The 24,704-nt window shown below is 36.1% G+C and overlaps 1 protein-coding gene across 10 annotated transcripts in view; it reads left to right on the forward strand.

Moving 5' to 3' along the window:
• Positions 1-24,704, forward strand: part of MLIP (muscular LMNA interacting protein) — a 252,382-nt gene that overhangs the window by 165,437 nt on the left and 62,241 nt on the right. For 7 of the 10 annotated variants that reach the window (XM_082729410.1, XM_082729414.1, XM_082729417.1 and 4 more), the window contains 5 exons: positions 148-213; positions 297-380; positions 498-554; positions 13,178-13,222; positions 23,762-23,806. In XM_082729410.1, coding sequence (XP_082585536.1) covers positions 148-213; positions 297-380; positions 498-554; positions 13,178-13,222; positions 23,762-23,806 — 297 coding nt within the window. The remainder of the gene's footprint in view (positions 1-147; positions 214-296; positions 381-497; positions 555-13,177; positions 13,223-23,761; positions 23,807-24,704) is intronic. The other 3 variants (XM_082729411.1, XM_082729415.1, XM_082729419.1) reach the window with 2 other exon arrangements.

The following is a 24,704-nucleotide window of genomic DNA, read 5'->3' on the forward strand; positions in this document are numbered from 1 at the left end:
AGATAATAGATCATCATCAATGATTCAAAGTTTTTTTTTTTTTTTCCTTTTTGAAATCTTGAGATACAGGGCTTTTTGAAGAGACTTTTATACTACATGTATATTTGACTAAAAGCCTCACAAGAGAACTATTTCGTTTATCACTAGGCGCTTGACGAACCAGCCAAGACTGAAAGTGTCTTCGAGGACAACACTTTAGACCCACCTCTGGAGGTAATGACTTCAGATTACCCATGCTTTTGAAATAAAAGACCAAAACTCATTGCTAACTCAGTACCTGGTTTCAATTCTTCCAGTTTTGTTTCCCTGCACAGCTCAGGCAGCAAACTGAAGAGCTCTGTGCTACCATTGATAAGGTCTTACAGGATTCCTTGTCTATGGTAATGCCTTAGACTAGAATGTGCAATTCAAACATTTGCTTCGCTTCTCTTCATTTTCCTCTGTTTGAGTATGATGCGTCTTAGGTTTGTCCTTCTTGTTTTTTTTTTCTTTTCCAGCATTCTGACTCTCCTTCGAGTTCCTCACAGACATTGTTGGGTTCTGACACAATGAAAGTATGTATATATTTGATATAATTTGCTGAACCATAAGAGTGACTAGACAATGGTTTTAAACTGCAGGTTAACACCCTGTCGTGAATTGGAAAGTTAATTAGTTGAATAGCAACCAGTCTCTTAAAAACAGAATAATAGGAATGTAAAATATCAGACTTGATTACAACTAGTGGGTAGTATTGTTGAAGTATGTTTCAATTTGTTTACATGTATGTATGTAAGTATACGTGTTCAGGGTTACAAAGTAAAATTTCTTACTAACTATGGGTTAAGTTCAAACAGTTTGAAAGCCAAAGTGTTAGACTTTGTCCTTATAGTTGGCATTTCAAGAAGCATTTTAAGAACCGCATATAGAATTTGTGGCTTATCTTTATCTCATTCCATAGCTTCAGTAATTATGTAATTCTCAGTCACGTAGAATTGCAGAAGTGGGAAAGGAAGTAGACCGAAGTTACATTAGGCTAAGAGCTTTCACACAGGTATTTCTGGAACTTTTTTCTTTTTGGTCGACTAAGCTTATTTTGTTGTTTTTTGACTCACAGGAACAGAAACCTGGATATTTTAGATTGTTAGGATACTACTAAGTCATTAATTGTTTTAACCGAGTATTTAATTATTTCCTTCTTATAATAGTCATTTTTGTTTATTGGAATAAAATGCTACATTTTTTTTTGAATGCTTAATACAGATCTCATCAAATTTTCAAAATGGCTGTGGCTTTTTCTTTATAATTGTTAAGGTTTTTTGGTCAGCTTTATTTTCACTCTTTGAGTGAGTGTAAATGTTTTTTTCAGGTTCCCTTTAAAAATTGTACATTGTGGGGGCACCTCGGTGGCTCAGTCATTAAGCATCTGCCTTTGGCTCAGGTCATGAGCCCAGGGTCCTGGGACTGAGCCCTGCGTTGCCGGGGTCCCTGCTCAGCAGGAAGCCTGCTTCTCCTTCTCCCACTCCCCCTGCTTGTGTTGCCTCTCTTGCTGTCTCTCTCTCTCTCTGTCAAATAAATAAATAAAAATTTAAAAAAAAAATAAAAATAAAATAAAAGTTGTACATTGTATATACAAAGCAGGTTTTAAATGTACAGAATTGCTTATGACTAGAAGAGTATCCTAATTTTTGATTGGATTATCAAAACTATAATTATCCATGAATAATGACATAGGAACTCAGTAACTAATAATCATCAGTATTAACAAATGATATTTTAGCAGAGAGGACCTACAAATAGAAAATTGTAATTTTTATATTTGCCTATTCATTGTATATTCTTTAAGTCTTTTAATCTAAAAATAGGAAATGTTGATTTCTTTGAAGCTACATAAATTTTAAAGTATTTTTCATTCTGTTTGTTGAACATATAAAAAGTACTTTATATTTTATAATAGGAATAGAACTTAAGTAATACTATGTGAATAATATATATTATTGATTTATTTAACAAATATTTAATGCTTATAGTATTAAAATACATTATTCTCAGTCACTACATTTAAGACAATTGTTTCATTCAGCAAGTATTTATTAAGGGCCTACTATGGGCCTGGTGGTGTGAGGCATTAAGGAGATAATGGCGAGTAAGGTAATGTAAGCAAGGTAATATTTTGGATGTAGTGATCAGAAAGAGGAATTCAAGCTGAGAGCAAAGATGGGAAGAGTCCAAAGTATAGAGAGATCAGGGAAATTAGCTTTTAGGTGTAAGCACATGCACATTTCCTGAGGCAGGAAGGAACTTAGTGTGTATGAAGATGAAGGCGAGTATGGCTGCAGTATAAGGAACCTGGGGCCGAGCATGTGAAATGGGACGGTGGGCTAGGGATAGTGACTTAGATACTTACAGCATACCCTGGAGGTATGGAAGGCTCAGTTCCAGCCCATAGCAATATGGTAAATATTGCAATAAAGTGAATCAAGTGCTTTTTTTCCATTTCCCAATACATATAAAATTTATGTTCACGATATATCATTGTCTGTTAAGTGTGTAATAACATGTCTAGAAAACAATGGACATATCTTAATTAAAAATACTTTATTGTTAAATAATGCTAACTGTCCTCTGAACTTTCAGAGAGTAATAACCTTTTTGCTGGTGGAGGGTCTTGCCTCCTTGTTGATGGATCCTGACTGATCAGGGTGGGGATTGCTGAAGGCCAGGGTGAATGTGGCAATTTCTTCAAACAAGACAACGATGAAGTTTGCCTCATCAATGGACTCTTCCTTCCATGATTTCTCTGTACTGTGTGATGCTGTCTGATGGCATTTTACCCGCAGAACTTCTTTCACAATTAGTTAGTCCTCTCAAATCCTGCCACAACTTTAACAACTAAGTTTATGTCATGTTCTAAATACTTTGTTATCATTTCAACAATCTTCCCACTATCTTTATCAAGAGTACATTCCATCTCAAGAAACCGTGTTCTTTGTTCCTCCACCAAAAACAACTCCTCATCCATTCGAGTTTGATCACGAGATTGAAGCAACTCAGGCACATCTTCAGGCTCCACTTCCAATTTTAGGTCTTGCTGTTTCCACCCCATCTGCACTTACTTCCCCTAGTGAAATCTTGAACTCCTTCAAGTCCTCCATGAGGGTTGAAATCAAGTTCTTCCAAACTCATGTCAGTATTGATATTCTGACCTCTTCCCATGAGTCACAGATGTGCTTAATGGCATCAAGAATAGTGAATCCTGTCCAGAAAGTTTTCTTTTCATTTTTAAAAAAATTGAGGTATAGGGATTCTCTCTCTTCCTCAGCCCGCCCCCCTTTGGCTTATGCTTGGTCTCCTCCTCTTTGAAAAAAATACAAATAAATAAAATCAATAAAATTGGAGTATGTTGATACATAATATTATATTAGCTTCAGGTGTGCAACATCGTGATATGACAATTCCATATATTATCCTATGTCACCACAATTGTAGCTACTGTCTGTCAGCATACAATGTTATTATTATACATACCACTGACTATATTCCCTATGCTATATCTTTTATTCCTGTAAATTATTCATTCCATAACTGGAAGCCTATACCTCCCACTTTCCTTCATTCATTTGACCATTCCCTTGCCTCCTCCCTTCTGGCCACCATCAGTTTGTTCTCTGTATTTATGAGTATTTTTCTGGTTTTGTTTATTTGTTGGCTCATTTGTTTTTTTGTTTGTTTGTTTGTTTTTGTTTTGTTTTTATACTCCACATATAAGTGAAATCATATGGTATTTGTCTTTCTCTGTCTGACTTATTTCACTTAGCATAATATCCTCAAGGTCTTTCCATGTTGCTGCAAATGACATAGTAAGACTTAAAAGTCAATATTACTCATTGATCCATGAGCTGCAGAATAAATGTTGGAATAGCAGTCATGGCAACAACATTCGTCTTGCTGTACATTTCCATCAGAGTTCTTGGGTGACCAGTTCTTTTGTCAATGAACAGTAATATTTTGAAAGGAATCTTTCTTTCTGAGCAGTAGGTCTCAACAGTGGGCTTCAGATATCCAGTAAACCATGTTATAAACAGATGTGCTGTCATCTACACTTTGTTCCATTTATAGAGCACAAAGTAGATTTAGCATAATTCTCAAGGATTATTCCTAGGATTTTCAGAATTGTCAATGAACACTGGCTTCAACTTAAAGTCACCAGCTACATTAGTCCCTAACAAGAGAGTTGGCCCCTATCCTTGGAAGCTTTGAAGCCAGGCACTGATTTCTCCTCTCTAGCTATGTAAGTCCTAGATGGCACCTTCTTCCAATATGAGGCTGTCTCATCTACATTGAATCCTTCATGAATTCTCCCTAAATCTTCTGGATAACCTGCAGCTCCCAAATCAGCATTTGCTGGTTCACCTTGCACTTGAGTTGTATAGAGATGGTTTCTTTCCTTAAACCTCATGAACCAACCTCTGCAGGCTTCAAGCTTTTCTTCTGCAGCTTCCTCATCTCTCCCAGCCCTCCTTATCTCTCCCAGAGATTTGAAGAGAGTCAGGGTCTTGCTCTGGTTTAGGCTTTGGCTTAAGGGCACGTTACTGGCTACTTTGATCTTTTACCCAGATGGTAAAATCTTTCTCCACATCAGCAATAAGTCCGTTTCTTTCTTATCACTTGTATGCTTGCTGGAGTAGCACTTTTAATTTCCTGAAACAACTTCTCCTGTGCATTTACAACTTGGCTGTTTGGCAGGAGAAGCTTAGCTCTGGGTTTCTCCTGGCTTTCAACATGCCTTCCTCACTAAGCTGAATCATTTCCAGCTTTTGATTTAAAGGGAGGGATGTGCAACTCTTCCTTTCACATGAACACTAAGAGGCCATTATAGGTTCTTAACTGACCTAATTTCAATTTTTCAATTTTGTTATTTTTCAGGGAACCGGGAGACCAAGGTAAGGAAGAGAGATTGCAGAATGGCTTTTGGGGAAGTCAGAACACATCTTTGCCATCTGACATGGGCATGGCTCATGGCACCCCAAAATAATTACAATTATAACATCAAAGATTACTGATCACAGATCACCATAACAAATAGAACAATAATGAAAACGTTTGAAATAGTGCAAGAATTGCCAATAAGTGGCACAGAAACACAAAGTAGCAAATGTTGGAAAACGTGCTGATAAACTTTTGTCACAGGTTGCCACAAAATTTCAATTTGTGAAAAACACATTCTCTACAAAGCACAACAAAGTGAAGCACAATAAAACAAGGTATTCTTATATTTAATAGTGTGAAATTTGGAATCCATGGCAGATGGAGGGATATAAAAATATGGGGGAATAATATAAACTGATTGACAATGATCAAGATGGCTGCTGTGGGGGGGCTTTGCTGTGGAGGACCAGTCAGTGATGATGGCCTAAGTGGGGTGGGTTCAGGGGGCTAGAGGAGAGCATGTGGGTTTGAGAGGTATTTTATACCTGCTGCAGGGTTGGATGGAAGTAGTCTAGGAGAGTAAAATCATGGATGAACTCCAGGTTTCTGCCTTGAGCACAGACATTTATGTAGAAGGCAAAATGTGGAAGAGGGGAGAGGGGTATGTTCACTTTGGACAGGATGAGTTTGAAGTGTGTACCAGGGGGCCTTAAACTGGTATGTCTGGAACTTGTAGGAGAGATCTGGAGATGATGGGCACATTAACGTTGGGAGTGCCCTACAGAGAGCTCCAAGGAACAAAATATTGTAGGTCCAATAAAAGAGGTAGAGGAGAAGCCAGTAGAGGAGAAGAAATGTCCATTGTTGTGAGAGGAAAATTAGAACTATGTGGTAAGCAACGAGAGTAAGAGAATGTAACCGTGGTAATTGCTGCCTAGAGGAAGACAAAGATAAAGCTAGAGTAGTGTTTATTAGGTTGGACTTGTATATTCTGAACTTGTGTTGCTTTTGCTTATTTGTGGTGTTCATTCTCATCTTTTTGATTTTTATACCCTTATTAGCATATATAGGGGCACCTGGGTGGCTCAGTGGGTTAAAGCCTCTGCCTTTGGCTCAGGTCATGATCCCAGGGTCCTGGGATCGAGCCGCACATCGGGCTCTCTGCTCAGCAGGGAGCCTGCTTCCTCCTCTCTCTCTGCCTGCCTCTCTGCCTCCTTGTGATCTCTGTCTGTCAAATAAATAAATAAAATATTAAAAAAATAGCATATATAATCCTTTTGATCCTGAGGCTGTTCTTAATCTAGTATGAAAACAGTGACCTCCATGTAGGTAATATATGTATGCAATTTTAAATTCATGTTTTCCTAGCTATATCTTTTGTTACTATTTTCTATTACTTTCATACCTCATTACTTTTTTACTATTTTCTCTATTACTTGTTTTTTTTTTTTTTAATGTTTTGCCCTCTGGTCTAATTACTTTTAGGACAATATATTTCTGGATATCACTTTTATATTCAGTCCTGAGAATCTGTTTATTGGGGATCCTAAATCTTTTTTTTTTCCCCCTGCTTTCCTTCCACTATTTTGACATTGACTGACTTGAAAATCTAAAAAATTTTGACTATTTTACTTTACCTTTTCTTTGCTTAATTGCACATAATTTGTTAAAGATAATAATTATGTTTACCTTCCTATACACTTTGCAATATCTGTGTTATATCTTTCTTGATATCTTCTTTATTTAGATCCTGATTTCTCACACACTGATAGCTTTCTCCTGGATTTATTTATTTTTTCTTGGTGGAATCTTGCTGAAAATTATATACAACAAGGTGTTTTTGTGTTGGCTTTGTGGTCTATGTTTTTGAGAATATCTTTATTTTGCCCTTTCATTTAAATTACAGTTTTGTTGAACAGAAAATTATAGGTTCTATCTCTTCAACACTTCTTTCCCCTACATTCTTTTTCTTCAAGAACATACTTGTGAACTATTCTGCCAGCATGATATTTAATCTTCTGCTACAGAATGATCATTTACCAAGTGGCTCTGTATTCTTTCTAAGTTTTTTTTTTTTTTTTTTTTGGTGCAGTACTTACTTCTTTATTTAATTCCAGTATAGTTAACATATATTAGTGCTATATTAGTTTTTGGTGTACAATATAGTTCTATACAACACCTGGTGCTCATCACAAGTAGACTCCTTAATCCCTACCACCTATTTCACCCATCCCCTCACCCACCTTTTCTCTGGTAACCATCAGTGTGTTCTCTAGAATTAAGAGTCTGTTTCTTCCTTAATACTGTGTTGTGATGAGCACTGAGTGTTATAGGGCTAATGAATCATTGAACACTACATCCAAAATGAATGATGTTCTATAGGTCAGCTAACAACATAACAATAAAAAATTTAAAAAAAAGAGTTTGTTTCTTGGTTTGTAGAATTTTATCTCTAATGTGACTGATTTTTCTTATAACATAAGGTGCATTTTTTTCTCTTACATGTCTGGATTAGTACTCTCTGTGACCTCTCCTTTGAAGTCTTCAATCTTTTCTGCCTCTTACATTCAGGATAATTTTTAGTCATAGTTTTCAAATGTTTCTTCCTTCTGAGGCTCTTATAAAGTGATTTTGTCCCTTTTACTTTCTGTTTTCCATAAGCCTTAATATTTATACATTTTTTTTCTATTTACTGCTTCCTAATTTCTTCAAGGGGATTCCTTGATTTGATATTTCAATTCAAGAATTTGTTCAGTATCTATTCTGTCCTTTAATTTCTATGTTATTTGTTATGTTGGATATAGTTTTCTTTTTTAAAGTCCTATTTGTTGAGGTATAGTTTACCCATTGTTAAATTTACCCTTTCAGTGTACAGCTCTATGGGTTTTCACAAAGCATAATACAGTTGTGTGACCACTACCATGTCTGAAGTACAAAACATTCCATCAAATGAATAAGTTCCCTTGTATTCCTTTGTAGTATGTCCCTCCCTCCAACCCAAGTACCAGACAGCTACTGATCTCTTCTATGTTTCTGTACTTTTACCTTTTCAAGAGTGTCATATAAATAGAATTATACAGTATGTGGTCTTCTGAGTCTCACTATTTATACTTAGTAAAAAGCAAATGAGATTCATCCATGTTTTTGCATGTATCAATAGTTCATTTGTTTTCACTGCTGAGTAGTATTCCATCATATGGTCATACCATAGGCTAAGTCTTCACCACTTGATGGACAATTGGGTTATTTCTGCTTAGGTGCTATTACCAATAGAGCTGCTAAGAACACTTATAAACAAGATTTTGTATGAACATGTTTCTCTTGTGTAAAAATATAGGAGAGGAATAACAGCACCATTGTTTTTTCCTACAGCATTCACATTTTTCAGATTCTTATTATTTTTCCATGGAAACTCAAAGTTCTTGGAGCTTATTGGCTTGCTTAGCTCTATGTGTGCCTGCTGCCTAGGTGGAAGATGCAAAAGCCTAGGGCCTAGGATTGGCCAATTCTGCTGAGTTTTATTTTTTGTTTTTGTTTTATGAAGAACAGAAAGAACATGTGTTTCAGGCTGTAAAAAGCTGTAATGTCAACCACTCTCCCCGTGCCATTCTCTTCCCACCCTGGAGATGACGTTCCTCTTTGCCTCTCTGTACCTTTGTTTATGGCTCTCCACGCTCCTCTTCAAAGAGCCGTTTCCATTGTCATCTCCGAGGATGGCCTCAAGAACTGTCCAGTTGTCCAAACCTGTGCTCCACTGTCCCCTTTTCCCCCAGCCAGGCTGAAGGGACATCTTGAAATTATCCTCAGAGATACTTCTTTTCACCACCCTTAAATTGTTCTCCCTCATATTACCCCTCTGCTGCCCTTATCTCTGATGTTGAAAAGTGGTATGTGATGAGAAAGCAGAGACAGAATATGTAAAACAAACAGACAGAAACAACTACTTGGAAATGTTGGGCTGTGAAAGGGAGAAGGAAATTGGGTCTGGAGTAGGGTCAAGGGATTTCTGGGTTGCTTTTTTTTTTTTTAAGATTTTATTTATTTATTTGACAGAGAGAGATCACAAGTAGGCAGAGAGGCAAGTAGAGAAGAGGGAGGAAGCAGGCTCCCCGCCGAGCAGAGAGCCCGACGTGGGGCTCGATCTCAGGACCCTGAAATCATGACCCGAGCCAGAGACAGAGGCTTTCACCCACTGAGCCACCCAGGCGCCCCTCTGGGTTGCTTTTTAAAGCTGAAAATGATAAGAGCAAGTTGGCATGCGGTAGATTCACTAGAGGGGAGGTACTAATTATACAAAGAAAGGGAGATCCTGAAGGATGAAAATCCCTCAGAAGGACATAGAACCTACAGCCTCATTCAAATAAATATAATTTGGTTAAAAAAACCTGCCCTTGTAACAGAACAGAAAACAGAGGAAATGTCAGGTGTGGGTGCAAGCATGTTTGTAGGTGGATGGAGGAAAAATGAAGGATTTTGTAAACCCATATTTTTAGTTATGCAATTGCTAACACTTTTCAGTGAAGAAAGGTTTAAGATTTTTTTTTTTTAAGATCTTATTTATTGATTTGACAGAGAGAGATCACAAGTAGGCAGAGGGATGCCTGGGTGGCTCAGGTGGTTGGACGACTGCCTTCGGCTCAGGTCATGATCCCGGAGTCCTGGGATTGAGTCCCGCATCGGGCTCCCAGCTCCATGGGGAGTCTTCTTCTCCCTCTGACCTTCTCCTCGCTCATGCTCTCTCTCACTGTCTCTCTCTCTCAAATAAATAAATAAAATCTAAAAAAAAAAAAAATCATCTTACAAGTAGGCAGAGAGGCAGGCAGAGGGAGAGGAGGAAGCAGGCTCCCTGCTGAGCAGAGAGCCCGATGCGGGACTCGATCCCAGGACCCCGAGATCATGACCTGAGCCGAAGGCAGCGGCTTAACCCACTGAGCCACCCAGGCGCCCCAAGGTTTAAGATTATTAACTGAGATTGAAAAGCAACCATACGATGGGGAAGAAATTAGAAAAAATGTTGAAAACCATTAGGTGTTCTGATTTCAATTCCCTCCTTCCCCATAAATCCCCTCCATTCAGGTCTGTGCCCTCACTGTGCTGCCCAGACCACGTTCCCCAGTGTCCCATTGCTATAAACTCAGCTCTGGTCAGAGCTGCCATAGTTGCAAAATTGGAGATAGTAGACACACCCTCCTCTTTTGCACACATTCCTCTAGTGCCTTCCAGGACACTGCTCTCTCAGCTTTTGTCCTACATCACTTGCCATTATTATTTCTTAGGATCATTTGCTGGCTTATCCTCCTCTTCCTGAACTATGAAGGCTAAAGGGACACTGGACTCCATCCTCGGACTTGTCATGCCTCTCTGTATTCATTCCTTTGGTGTTTTGAAAGACAAGTCTATGATAACAACTCTCAAATTTCTATCTCTAGTCTGGGATTATCCCCAAATTCTGTTCTCCCAGATATCTGTTCTCTGTTTCCATTTAGATTTTTAATAAATATCTGAAAACTTAAAATCTAGATTTCTTCCCATAAAAACGATTTCATATCCTGCCTTTCCATCTCCACCTATAGAATTCTAATCTTTGTTTGCACAAGGCTAGAAACTTTGGTGTCAAGTTTTCTTCTCCCTCTCTCATATTCCACGTTGCTATAAGAATCCCTATTGCTGTAGATTTAAAATGTATGTAGAATATGATTATTTCATGCTTTTTGTACTGCTGAGCCATCCTCATGTTTTGCTGGATAGTGCAATACTTTTTTTTTTTTTTTTTTTTACCTCTATCCTTGTTTCACTATGATTCATTTTTAACACATCAAAGAGACCCTTTTCAAGCATAAGTCAGATTATGGCCCCCCACGGCTGAAAACCAGCAGTGCCTACACATTTCCTTTAGATATAAACAGAGTCCTTACAAGCTCCTGGAAGGGCCTCTATGATCTGGTGTCCCAGCCCTTCCATCACTGCTCCCCTGCTCTCCTTCCCTGCTCCCAGCATGACCACTCTGTCTGCTTCCTTCCTGTGCCTCGAATGTGCCAAGCATGCTCTTGTCTTAACACGTTTTGTCCTGTTTTCAAATCAGTTATATCACTTCTCATAGTCTCTAGTGCCTTGTAAAAATCTGCAAGCTTAACTTTTATCTCAGAAAAAGCATGTTGGTAACTATGGTTGTTTTCAGTCTGGTTCTTAGAAAACGGATTTCTGGATTCTCTGTGCCTGTTTTTTGGTTGTTCATTATTTCTGCTTATTTTCACTCACATTGACTTACCTCGTTGTGTGTTTGAATCTGATTGTGTGTTGGATATTCTACTCAAAATTTAATTTATAGAAATTATTTGAGGGTTCAGATGATATTATCATACTACAGAGAGCTTTTTCTTTGCTTCTGTCAGACACCAGGAGCATTAGCAAGGAAGGATTTCTTCATTTAAACTACGGTTTGGGGATGATTTTTTTCTAAACAGTTGTTTTCATGATTCGAGGCAAGCCTGAAGACTGTGGGAAAACTTCTAGATCATTCTTAGTTCTGAGGCTCATTCTATTCTTGGGGATCATGGATTGTGACTTTTATCTCCCTACATCTCTGAGACAGTCAAAAGTTTGGATCAGTTTCTCAAGCAACTCATTATTGTTTGCAAACATATTTAGGATAAAAGCCAGTCTCAGATGCTTGACTCATCATCTATTTGGATTCCCATCTTTTCCTGATCTTACGCCCGAGTTCTTTTCTTTTCTTTTTTATTAGCTCATTGATGTTTTATAAATAAATGTTTATAAATAACATGTCAATATTCTTTTGAATATTTTAATTATTGTTGTCTATTTTGAAAGGATTGCTTTGAGTTCTTGAGCCACCATTCGGAGGTGGGAATTCATTTTGAGAACTTTACATTTGTTCCATCTTGTTGAAATGCCCTTTATTTAGATTGTACATATCCAGCTCCCTCACTTCCTTCAAATCTTAATCCAAATGTCACCTTCTCTAGATTGGCCATCCTATTTAAAAGCCCTCAGCACTCTTGACCTTCTTAACACCTGGGTTTTCTGAAAGAAATAAGGTCTTTGGCAGAAGAAAAGATTTTCTCTGGAAGATTACATTACCCTAGGTTTCAAATTATTTCTTTTTTTTTTTTTTTTTGCATAACATATAGTGAAATATATGATTTACCTGCAACATACAGTATAATTTACTTATTTATTATTTTATTGTTTACCCTCTATCTTGCTAGAGTGTAAGCTCCTCAAGGACAGGGTATCTTTGTTTTGTTTAGTTATAAACTGAAGGGTATAGGAAAGTTCCTGGCACATAGTAGATATATAATAAATATTTGCTGAGGAGATAAATGACTCAAATAACATATCTCATTTCAGAAAGTAGGAGAGTGGGCCTACAAGAGAAAAATTAGAGGCTTACTGGGCAGTATTGAATGCTCATTTGAAGTTGGTAACTGTTAATTTGTAATGAAATCAATTAGCTTGGTTGAGAGAGTTTCTTCACAATGTTTTGCTTTTCAATTTTAGAGAAAATAGATGATAAGGTCCACCAGGGTTAGGGTTTTCTTTTCTTCCTCTCCCTCTCTCTCTCTCTCTCTCTTTTTTTTTTTTTTTTTTAGGGTGAGTTTACCATAAAGAGACAGGCCAGAGAAATTAAAGTATTAAAATAACTGATAATTTGAAATATATATAAACTAAGGGGTAATAACACCACAATGGAACTGGTAAAACTCATTGATTTTGGAGTCTCAGTGGGGCTAAAGAAATGTTGTATTGGGGACATTTGAGAAGTGAATGGGAGATAGAATTCTCAGAGTAGGATGCTCAAATTAAAATTTTACAGATTTCCCATTTTATTTGTGAAGGCAAAGTCTAGGAATGATCCTGAGAGTGGATGAGTGAAATGGAATGGATGAGAACACCTTTGGAGTTCAGTGGCTTGAAGAAGTGAGAGGTTAAGAGACTTCTGTATGAATTTTGGAAATGGCAGAAATCCCGTAAGGGGCCATTATGATTCATGAATGGATGTCATCAGTAAATATGGGAAAACTTGTCAGAAAACTGATAGATAATGACAATGAAAAGAATAATGAAGCGATGTAGTTTAATGAAATGGTTTTCAGAAGAACAGGGTTTTGTACAGAAAAGAGAGCAGAATGGTTAGAAATTCATAATGACACACACACACACAAAAGTGAACACTTATCCCAGAAGTCGGATCTTTCAGTATTTTTGTGGTTACTTCAGTAGTATAATTATTTTTCTTTCCATACAGATGCCTACAACTCTTCCAAGAGCAGCTGGTCGAGAAACCAAATATGTAAGTCCCTTCATAGTGATACATACTGCTTTTTTAATGGGTGGATGTGTATGCTTTAGAGGGAACTCAATTATACAGTCATTAAAATTGAATTAGTTGGTATTTTTCATAAGTGGAAAGGGGTAGGATGGTGTGATTCACCCAGATGTGGAAGATCAGGTTAGGTCAGATAAGTTTATTGATTAAATTCCTTCTTAAGTGAGGTCTAGTTTGATTAGTTTGGCTGAATAAAATGGAACTCCAACACCTCTTTTCTGTCTTTCTAAATATCAGAGCTTCAATGACACTTTCATTTTTGTAAAAGTTTATTGTGCTTATCATAAAGGAGTCAGTTCATATACTTGAACCATTAAGATTTGTCAATTTCCAATGGGATGGCCAGTTTAGCTGGTTTTGACTAGTTTTTTGCTTTCTTTTTGATTTAAATTATTGTCAAATAAACTAATTTTCACTAAGGAGCAAAAATAGATTAATAGATGTGTATATAGAGACTCACACACTTGATTCAATTAATGATGGCTCTGGCTGTGAATGCCTTAGGCACACACATAGAGCCCCATCATGTTTCCATTCTTTACTCAACTCATAATCCACCCTGTGGCCAGCTTCGACAGAAACAAGATCTTCTCTTAAGCAAGTGTTCAGTTTTTAGTTTAAAACAAAACAGTAAATTATTTCTTTTAAGTTATACCTTATATTTTCTAATATGCTATTTCCATCACTATCATCATCATCATCATCATCAAGAATGCATAGTCATTAATTGCATTCTTTGTGACATATTCTCTTTCCAATTTTTGTATTTCTGCCTTCATTCGGATCTCCCTAAGCAAATAATAAACTGGTCGAAATCACTGAATTTTATCACATTTAGGAAATGATGTTTAGAGGGTATGGATAGGAACACTTCTTAGAGTATTTACCCAGAAGATTTCACTCTCGTTTTTATTGAAAGCCATTTGGAGTAATACTTAAAACACTAGAGATATTTGGTAGACTATACCCAAGTTTAAATCATAACATAGCTGTTTGCTATAACTTAATGGGTGGATGTGGTAAAATAACTTAAACTCTCTATGCCTTAATTTTTTCATCTATAAAATTGGGAAACGAATAATTGCCTTATGTATGATTCATATTAGTTAATGTATGAAAGGCCCTTGATGTAGTCCTGACAGACAGGAATAAATAATAGTTCTTCACTTTCTTCTTCTTATTTTCCTTTGCTTTTCCCTTCATCTATGCCTCCCCTTTCTCTTCCTCCTTTTTATCTTGGGAAGAGTAGAAGTGCCATGTCTTAATGGAGTTCCTTGATTCTGAAGTTGAATACAAGAAATGAAAGTTCCCTAAAGCGGTTTCAATACTTTTTGTGACTAATACATGCTACAAGAGCCAGACCCAGGAGAAAATAACTGCGAGTTTTTGATTTCTCATGTCTTTCTCACCTACTCCTACCTGTCACCAAAGTGCCTTTGATGGAGACTCATTCACAAGAAGATGGGGAGGGCTGATAAACATCCTCTCGTCTCTCCCTGTGGGTAGTTAACTTGGTAGCAATTGGAATAATTCTGGAGGGGCTGCTTCAAGCTCCATAGTTAGAATTTACTTCAAATTATTCTTCAATAAGTTATCAGACTTAATTAAAGTAGATTAATATTTGCCCCAAACTTTCTGAGAGCATTTGAGTCATTCAATGTTAACAATGAATCATCAAATAGATTAGTATAGACTAGACCAAATATGAACTCTGATTCAGATAACATTCTTCACTTTGATTACATTTGGTTTCTTGAGTGAGAAGCTTTATTTTTTTACTTTCTCTTACAATATGACATTTAAATTGTTCTTTGTGAGACCTCAAATATGTCCATGTCTTTTAGAAGACTATGAAGGATAATTTTATGGTGGAATGTAAAACCCAGTTCTTTGGTACCAAATCATAGGGAAATCACACTTCTAAATATTTGGCTATAGTTGTTATATTTACCAAGTGATGTCTGATACATTTATTTTGAGAAGAAAAAAATGAAATTTTAGAGCAGAAGTCCACTTCAGCTGTAAGTGTTGGTCTCATGTGAACAATCTATTTTAAATACAGTATGTTCTGATTTTAAAAGAATGACATAGTTGTATTTTCTTCTAGAAATTCCAATATTCATATTGCCTGAACTATAAAATACCTTACCTTAAGGATGACTTGGATAGCTTTCACTCAATTAATTAATTAATCTTTTGCTATATATGTTTTTCTCTTCCACTTTCATGGAAACTCAAAAGCAAATCTGAGCAGTCTTTTCAGTATTTCACCACCTCTCAGCAGACTTTGAGGGAAGTAGACATCTTTGCAGTATATAGTTGCTGGGACTTGATGTGTCATTGACCATAGAAATTCTCAGATTCAATTAGAAAACAGGGACCCCCTGTTTACCAACTCCTGCACCACAGAGGAAAAAGGAGAAGACTTAGATGAGAACCAGAGAAAAAGTATTGTGATATTTGAGGGTATCCTCAACAGATTAGCATAGACCACTTAAAATCCCTATATCTGGGGTCTCTCTGAAAGTGCAGTATATGACCCATGAAACATAACTAGTGGAACACTTAGAATTTTCTAGCTAGTTCTGTTACTCAATTTCCTGCTTTTATGCATTGACTGAACAAATATTTACTGAGTGTCTACCATGTCTACTCACTGAGGAGTCACTGGGGTGAGGGATGAGCCTAATAAGGTCCCCATTTCTAGAGCTTATAATGGGGGAGACAGTAAACAAATAGAGGATAGGCAAGACGCTTTCTTTTAGACATTAGAGAAGAGCTGGCTGTAGAATTGGTTGAACTATAAACAGACTTACCAAGTTGCTAATTTTTGATGAAGCTGTATTATCTATTCGATTTCCAGTGTTCCTGGGATGATTATAATGGTTTTATTAAATAACGAGAAATTGTATGACTAATTCCTCTTTCTGGGAACTTTGGTAAAATGCTGCTTTTCTTTTTCATGAAAAAAAGAAAAGAAAATGCAAAAACAATTAGTTTCCTATTCTTATTCTTTATTGCACATATTGTTACATTTCACATACTCTGTTGTTTTTTTTTTTTTTTTTAGGATAAGCCAGATGCTTGAAAAGTACCATCAATTCAGTCTAAATAAAGTCAAAGTTTTCTTCAATTCATGGTGTACTTGAATTGCAAGTGATTTTAAAGTAAATTGAGGTCTTCTTAAGTGTAGTAGAATTTAAGTGAGGCTAACAACATGTTGAGTAATGGTGATCTCCACAGGTCACTTGCAAGATTGACTCTATTAATTTATCGACAATATTCCATTCAATTGTTTTGAGTTCTTACCTTGCAAATGAGACTGAAGTATTTCACTTAACCTTACACCAGTCTTATGAAGTGGGTATTATTATTTCAAGATCTTCATATGACAAGGGAGGGAACCAAGTCTTGGAAGACAGAGTAGGCAAAATCCAACCAACTTTGTCTCATGTCAAAGCCCTTGCCATTAACAGTTGTGTGAGAACTATAAAAGATATGGACATGGTTTGTTTTCCTTAAATATTTTATCCATTAGTATTTGTATTCTGGGTCTAAATTATTTCTTCATGTTCAATAACCTTCAGGCTAAACTTTGAATAATTTCATATTTGATGGCAATATCTAAAATGATACCTCTTATATTTCTAACATTTTACATCACTCTGATAATTTAACTCATAATTTATCAGATAATGTGGAAGAGTGTTTCTCATGACACTTACTTTTAGAGAATTTCTTTCCTCCTATGTAAAGAAATATATTTTTTATTTGAATTTCTATTTTATTCTGTTTTCAGTCTATCATATTTGGAGGGGAATGTCATTTTTTCCTTTGCATTACACTTGTTTTGTAAATATTTATTTTTCATTAACTACAACCAGTATAAATTATTTCATTCATATAATTCAAAACCACACTGGGCTTTCTTAACAAAGAGCAACCTCAGAAAATAAGACAAGTATCAGATCCCTTACTAATTTATCAAAAAACCTTTAGTTGGAATCACAGCCTATAGATAACAACTTCTTTTATAAACTCTCTACATTGCATGAATTACTTTTAAGTGTCAGAGAAATAACAGAGACAGGCCTATTGAAGGTTATATAGTAAACAGGTAAGATCCCATCTTAATGAGCTTGAGAGACAGAAAAATGTCATAACAATGGATGCATATTGCTTTCAAAATATCACAATATATTAAAAAATATGCCAAGCTTTATTAAGAATATTCCCCACTATACACACACACATACACACACATATAAATATATATACATACAAATATATATATACACATATATACACATACATATATATATACACATAAAAAATACATATATATATATATATATATATATATATATATATATATATAAACACACACACACACATGCACATACACACAGTTATTCAAGTAAAGGTCACTGTCTCCAATTTAGGCAACTCCCCTGTTGCTATGCTTGGCAATGTCTCTATGCTTGGATATTTTCAGAGATGCTGTGTGCTTATGTAGTTCTAGGTCTGAAGGTAAGAGGAAACTTCAATGCAGTTCACTTCAGTCCAGACCTTGATCCTGATCTGCTTTCCATAGTTTGTGACCAGAGATTTGACAAATTACAGAAAGAGTTGTGAATACTTTAAACAACAATTCTGCTTATTCTCATTTATTTCTTTTACGATTTTATTTATTATTTATTGTATTTAAATATTTCTGAGGCATGCTTATATGAAATGGAATGAGGAAGGAACTAAAGGTAATTATCTGGGTTCCACTAAATGAAGAGGAAAAGATGTAATGAGAGACTCCTTATGCCTTGTATCCTTCAGATCATTATTTTAGACTTTACCAAATGTGAAGCCTTCGTATTTCAGCCAAACTTCCCCTTGATCTGATCTTATATCTCCTCATTAGCACATATAAACAATGGCTGTCCCTGGTCCCTAAACCCTCTTATTTTGCCTCCTGGTTATGTTCATGACAAGATGGAATCATCATTCCTTAGTACAAAGACTCAAACTTTCAAATCTATTTTTTTGTATTTAGGCCTTTTAGGGATGATAAGTTACTAATTTATAAAATGTTTTTCAACGAGATAGATAGGGTAATGTCTATAGAGAGAGTAAAGAACGTGAAGCAAAAAAGATATGATGCCTCATAATATATCGCTATGGGCTTGGTGCCTAACATTCTTACTATTGGATTCATTCTTTTGCGTACATAGTGACTTATGTACCAATAACAGGAGCACTTGGGGGTGCTTGGGTGGTTCAGCTGTTAAGCGTCTGCCTTCAGCTTGGGTCATGGTCCCAGCGTCCTGGGATCGAGCCCCACATCAGGCTGCTTGCTCTGTAGGAGCCTGCTTCTCTCTCTCTTACTCCCCCTGCTTGTGTTCCCTCTCTTAAAATCTTAAAAAAAACATTTATTCTTCTCCTACTCACTTAAGTTGCTGGGGGCAGGGGGGTTGGGAGAAGCGGGGTGGGGTTATGGACATTGGGGAGGGTATGTGCTTTGGTGAGTGCTGTGAAGTGTGTAAACCTGGCGATTCACAGACCTGTACCCCTGGGGATAAAAATATATGTTTATAAAAAATAAAAAAAAATTAAAAAAAAATCTTAAACAAAACAAAAAAATAAAACAAAACCGGAGCACTTGCTAGGTTAAGGGAAAGACAGTGTTTTATCATTTTATCATTTTATGTCTCAGCACTCAATGATTACCAGGGGCTCAGTTAATATTTTAAACTTTGTCTTTCTGCCTGGGAGAAGTAGCATAATTCATTTAACACATTATCACTAATTAGACTTCTTTGAGCCATGAGAAAAGGAAACTCAGGACAATGAGTCAACAGAGAACGGGTGGAAGAAAAACAACCTAATGATATTGAACTGACTGTTTTATTCAGGTGGGAGAGATGTGACTGCTGAAAGGGAGAAAAACAAGCTGAAAGTGGAAGTGTAGAGTACAGAAGGCAAAGACAAGTGGAACAACTGGGTTCTGTTCCAGTTCCCCAAGAGGGTGTCTGCTAGTGTGATGCCAGCCAAAAAGACATGTGTCAAGAATGGGGAAAAGCTGCACATGGCAAGGAAAAACAATGTAGACAATGACTAAGGAGCTTCATTGTACTTCTTAGGCCTCTAACAGCAAGTCTTTGGAAAAGGAACATGGTTTCTCCAAAGCTGGCTTGGGGCAGTGGTGGCCCTGTAGAGCAATTCATTTTTCAGTGGATTTCAAATTCTCCTTTTTTGCCTTTGTCTTTAGCTCTTCATTTTTCCATATACTCTAGCTCATTAATAGATTTTCTCTGAAGTAAGAAATTTTGCCTTTTCACTTTTTTTTTTGGTCTTCTTTGTTGGTGTCTAAGCTTTTCAAATGATGTTATGTTAGTTAACATGGATCTTCCTCCTTTCTTATACATTCCTTTTCTTTCTTTTATGATTAAAATGATGTTAAAGGCCTTAGAATAGATTGTAGGATTTTGTTTCACACAATAGCCATCCTTACACTCCTCTGTATTGTTGTTCCTCACAGTTACTATTAATGTGGATAGACACAAATAACTAAAGCCTTTGTTGTTATTCAAATCCAATTTCAAGTTTAGTTTTAGGAACATCAAGTTGCTTCTCTACCTTTCTTCACTAATCAAGGAGCAGTGGTTCAGGCCCAGTAACTTTCTTCTACCTCTCACTGCTCTGATCTCAGCTCACCAAACAGGCTTTTCTCCCTTTTTGGAAAATAATTGATACAAAATTAATAACATGTTTATACCTACAGCATTTAATAAACCCTCTAACCTGTATTAGGCAAACAAAGTGAGGCTTCTCAAAGAGCTTGACATGATTGGCTTGGTTGAAAAATTCTGGTTATATTCATAACACCCAGAAGCCAATATTCTTTTTCTTTGGTGAAGGATCTGCAGTGGTTTTATAAATATTTATGTCACCCTGAGGGACACATTTAATTCTATCCTTCTCTGGGAAGAGTTTCTCACATAAATGATATGAAATCCATTGTAAAAGATAAAATAAGAATGGAATTGGGATGTTTAGAGTATCTTATTATAATGTTATAATTCCCAGTAAAGGAATTTTGGTTCAAAGATATTTGGGGTTTTCCTTAATTTAATCACAACTTTTCTTGAACATTTAATCTTTTTTTCCATCTAGTAGTTTGGTATTATTTAGCACTACACACTGATAAATGTCAGTAACGTGGTTAAATTGCACAAATACTTAAAAAGATGTTTTTAATTATGTTATCTTAGTAGCCATACAGTATATCATCAGTTTTTGATGTAGTGTTCCATGATTCATTGTTTGTGTATAACACCCAGTGCTCCGTGCAATACGTGCCTCCTTACTACCCACTACCAGGCTCACCCATCACTCCACCTCGCCTTCTCTTGAAAACCCTCAGTTTGTTTCCTGGAGTCCATAGTCTCTCATGGTTCATCTTCCCCTCTGATTACCCCCCTTCATTTCTCCCTTTCTTCTCCTAATATCTTCCATGGTATTCCTTATGCAGCACAAATAAGTGAAACCCTGTGATAATTCTCTTTCTCTGCTTGACTTAGTTCACTCAGCATAATCTCCTCCAGTCCCATCCACGATGATACAAATGTTGGATATTCATCCTTTCTGATGGTGGAGTAATATTCCATTGTGTATATAGACCACATCTTCTTTATACACAGATGAATCAGTACTTCGTTTTTAATGTGTAATTCCTTCTTTCCTATAATTATTGAGATGAAAACTTAATTATGATAGATTTCAGTCAAAGTACTCACATTTGTTTCAGCATATGTCATAGAAGCTATTAACTTAACTTACGGGACTCATAGAAAATTCTCTCACTACTGCAATAATGAGAAATTAACTTAAGAGAAAAAAAATGAAGACTTTAGAGGAAATAATTATTACTCATATTACATTATGAGGTTAAAAACAAAACCCTAGGTGCCTGGATGTGATGAACATTCTGAAAGGCAATTTCCTGCAGCACAACATAACCATAAACCTTGGTGCATGTTAACCACTAACCTGGTCCCAGCAATTAGAGATGGGAAGCATTTAGCCAAGACACCCTGCTGCCAGAGAGCAACCATGAATGGCAGCAAGCAGTGACAGACCTTGTGAAGAAAGGCATGAGTCAAAAAGGAGAAAACAAACAATATTGGGCACAGTGTGAGAAGGAACACAGGTGCCTTGTCCTTATGTTTGGTGATTCATACTTCTATATACTTGGCAATACCAAAAGAACCACTAAACTCTCAGTTCCCAGTTATCATTCATAGCTTAGAAAGTAAAAAAAAAAAAAAAAAAAAAAAAAAAGTATTGACACATTTATAATACACCTTGAAAACATTTGCAGTTTCAAGAATAAGAATATTTTAGGAACACCACTTTATCATATTTCAGGCAAGTCTATTATTTATAATTAAGCATTTGTATGTTGACCGCTTCCCATCACACTTAAGGGTGGAGTTGATGTGGAGCTCAGCCTCCCACTTAAATGCAGAAAGCTTGATGAAACATAATTATTAAAAATATTTAGGTGACCCAATCTGAAGTAAAGAAGGAGAAACTTCTGAAAGCCAGAAATGAAATGGGAGTTCCAAGTGGAGAAGGTAAAGCTTTGGTGGAACACAGTACATCAGAACCTGTGTGCCAGGAGCCAGGAGCTCAGATTTTAACTTTCACTATTTAGTAAGTCTAAAACAATTAAATGTTAAACAATGAATCTTGGAAGGCACCTGGGTGGCTCAGTGGGTTAAAGCCTCTGCCTTCGGCTCAGGTCATGATCCCAGGATCCTGGGATCGAGTCCCACGTCGGGCTCTCTGCTCCACAGGGAACCTGCTTTCCCCCCTCTCTCTGCCTGCCTCTCTGCCTACTTGTAATTTCTCTCTCTCTCTGTCAAATCAATAAAATATTTAAAAAAAAAACAATGAATCTTGGAACACTGAAAAAATAAAATTAAATTTAAAAAAATAAAAATGTTAAAGTAGTTAAAAGGAGTTATAGATATTATAAGAAAGATTTGTAAAAGAACCAAGTAGAACTTCCAGAAGATAAAAGTAAGTCTTTAAAACATAAAATTCAAGTGTCATGTTGAATGTATTAATATAAAATTGAAGAAAAATTAGTTAACTGTAAAGTGTATATGTGGAAACCATGCAGAATGCAGCATAAAGGGATAAAAATATGAAAGGAAATTGAGGAAAATTAGATGGATTAAAAAACTAAATATATATTTAATAGAATCTTCTTAAGAAGAGATGAGACATAATGTGAGAAAGGCAATATTTGAAGAGTTATTCATGGAAGATTTTCCAGAACTGAAGAAAGATATGCATACTCAGAATGGTGGACCATACCAAATCTCAAAAAAGAAGCATTAGAAGAAATCTACCCTCACATGGTGAAGTTACAGAATGTCATGGAAAAACTTTTTTTTTTTTTTTAAGACTTTATTTATTTCAGAGATAGAGTGAGTGCATGAGTTGGGGGAGGAGCAGAGGGAGAGGGACAAGGAGAATCCATGCTGAGTGCAAAGCCTAACACGGGGGGCTCAATCTCACAACCTTGAGATCATGACCCTGAGATCATGACCTGAGCTGAAATCAAGAGTCAGTTCCTTAACCAGCTGAGCTACCCAGGTGCCCCATGAAGGAAAGTATTAAACGCTAACCAAGTGTGAAGATAAACAATCCACCAAGGTAGGACATTTAGACTGACAACACTGACAGAAGCCAGAGCCAGTGGGACAGTGACTGAGAAATGCTGAGAGAAAATAACTCTGAACCTAGAATTCTATGTCCAGTTGAACTCTCATTCAAGAATGAGCACAAAAATAAAAATGTTGGCAGGCATAGTCCACGACAGTAGGTTGTGGCAGAACTACCGCAAAATTTACTTCAGTAAGAAGGAAACTAAATCCAGATGGAGGGAGTGAAGATCAGGAGCCAAGAAGGAAGAAATGATATTAGCCTCCCCTTTGATTGAAAACAGGTTTTTTTTTTTTTAAACTAAATTGTTTCTTTCCAAAATCATGAAAATTTTGTTATGCTTTCCTTCTTATATAAAGATATTTTAAGAAAAAAATCTGTTGTGTGAATTTGCTGTAAACAAATTTAAACATCCACCAATGCTAGTATCTTTAGGTAAAATGTGCAGTATATACAGAGACTGAAATATTATGTCATCTTGAAGAATTTTTGATGTTTTATGATAGTACTTATATTAAGATGTTAAGGAAAAGTAACACATAAAACATCTTATTCCTTGTTAGGTGAGGGAAAATATTGTAAGGCAATGTACCAAGCATGTTCACATCATTTTTTGGTGACATAATGATGTTTTTCCTTTTGCCTTATACTTTTCAAAATCCTATAGTGGACATGTATTCTTTAATAATAAAAGAATTTCAAAAAACTTAAAAATATAGATATTTGTTAAATTATGAATTTCACTAAATGAACACCATGTTTCAAATTTTGCAGGCAAACCTATCCTCGCCATCCTCTACAGTATCTGACAATCAGCTGGTATGTATCCTCTTATTCAGTCATGAACCTATTTTAGAAAATTCTGACCTCTCAAGACAGCTTTGAGAGAAAGTGAACTGAGAATATATGTACTACATATATTTGCTTACTTGTCTAACAAAAATTTACTTATTCTTTACTGAAGCAGCTTACGAACATACCTAAAACAGTACATAGACTCTATTTGCTAGGAACTTGACTCTTAGTAGTGGGACTGGAATAATATGGGTGGGGTCAGAAGCAAGATGCTTTTGCAATTTATAGAAGGAGAGTGCTCGATTCCTGATGGAACAGATGCTTTTTGAAAAGCATTCAAGGGCAGGTCGCATTTGATAGTGTAGGGCATGTTCTGGATTTTAAAAAATGAGCAATGGGGTATTTCAGACAGGAAGGTTAGCATGTGAATGGCTTAGATCAGAATGGTTAGTAGAAACAGAATGTGAACCATAAGTAACATATGTAATTTAAAATTTTCTAATAGCCACATTAAAAAGTAAAAAAACAAAACAAAACAAAACCCCAAAACAAAAAAACAACAAGACAAACATAGGGAACGTTAATTTCAAAGATACATTTTATGTAATGTTATGTAAATCCTCTTTCAAACATATAATTAGTATAAACTTGAGATATCTACATTCCTTGTTTGGGGCCAAGTCTTTGAACTATGCTGTGTATTTTCTATTTATAGCACAGCTTGGTTCTGAATAACCATATTTCAAAGAAAGAAAAGTAACCACATTTCATCAGCCTGACAAGGGACTACTGACTACTGTGTTAGCACAGATGTAGACTCTAGAATCTGTTATTTATGGATGAAATTTGATTACGTAGAATTATTTTTCCTTATAGTGTTTTGTATTTTCTATTTTTATAGTGGCTGTCAAATTGAAACCAT

This window comes from Mustela nivalis (genome assembly GCF_964662115.1).
Source record: "Mustela nivalis genome assembly, chromosome: 5".
NCBI lineage: Eukaryota > Metazoa > Chordata > Mammalia > Carnivora > Mustelidae > Mustela > Mustela nivalis.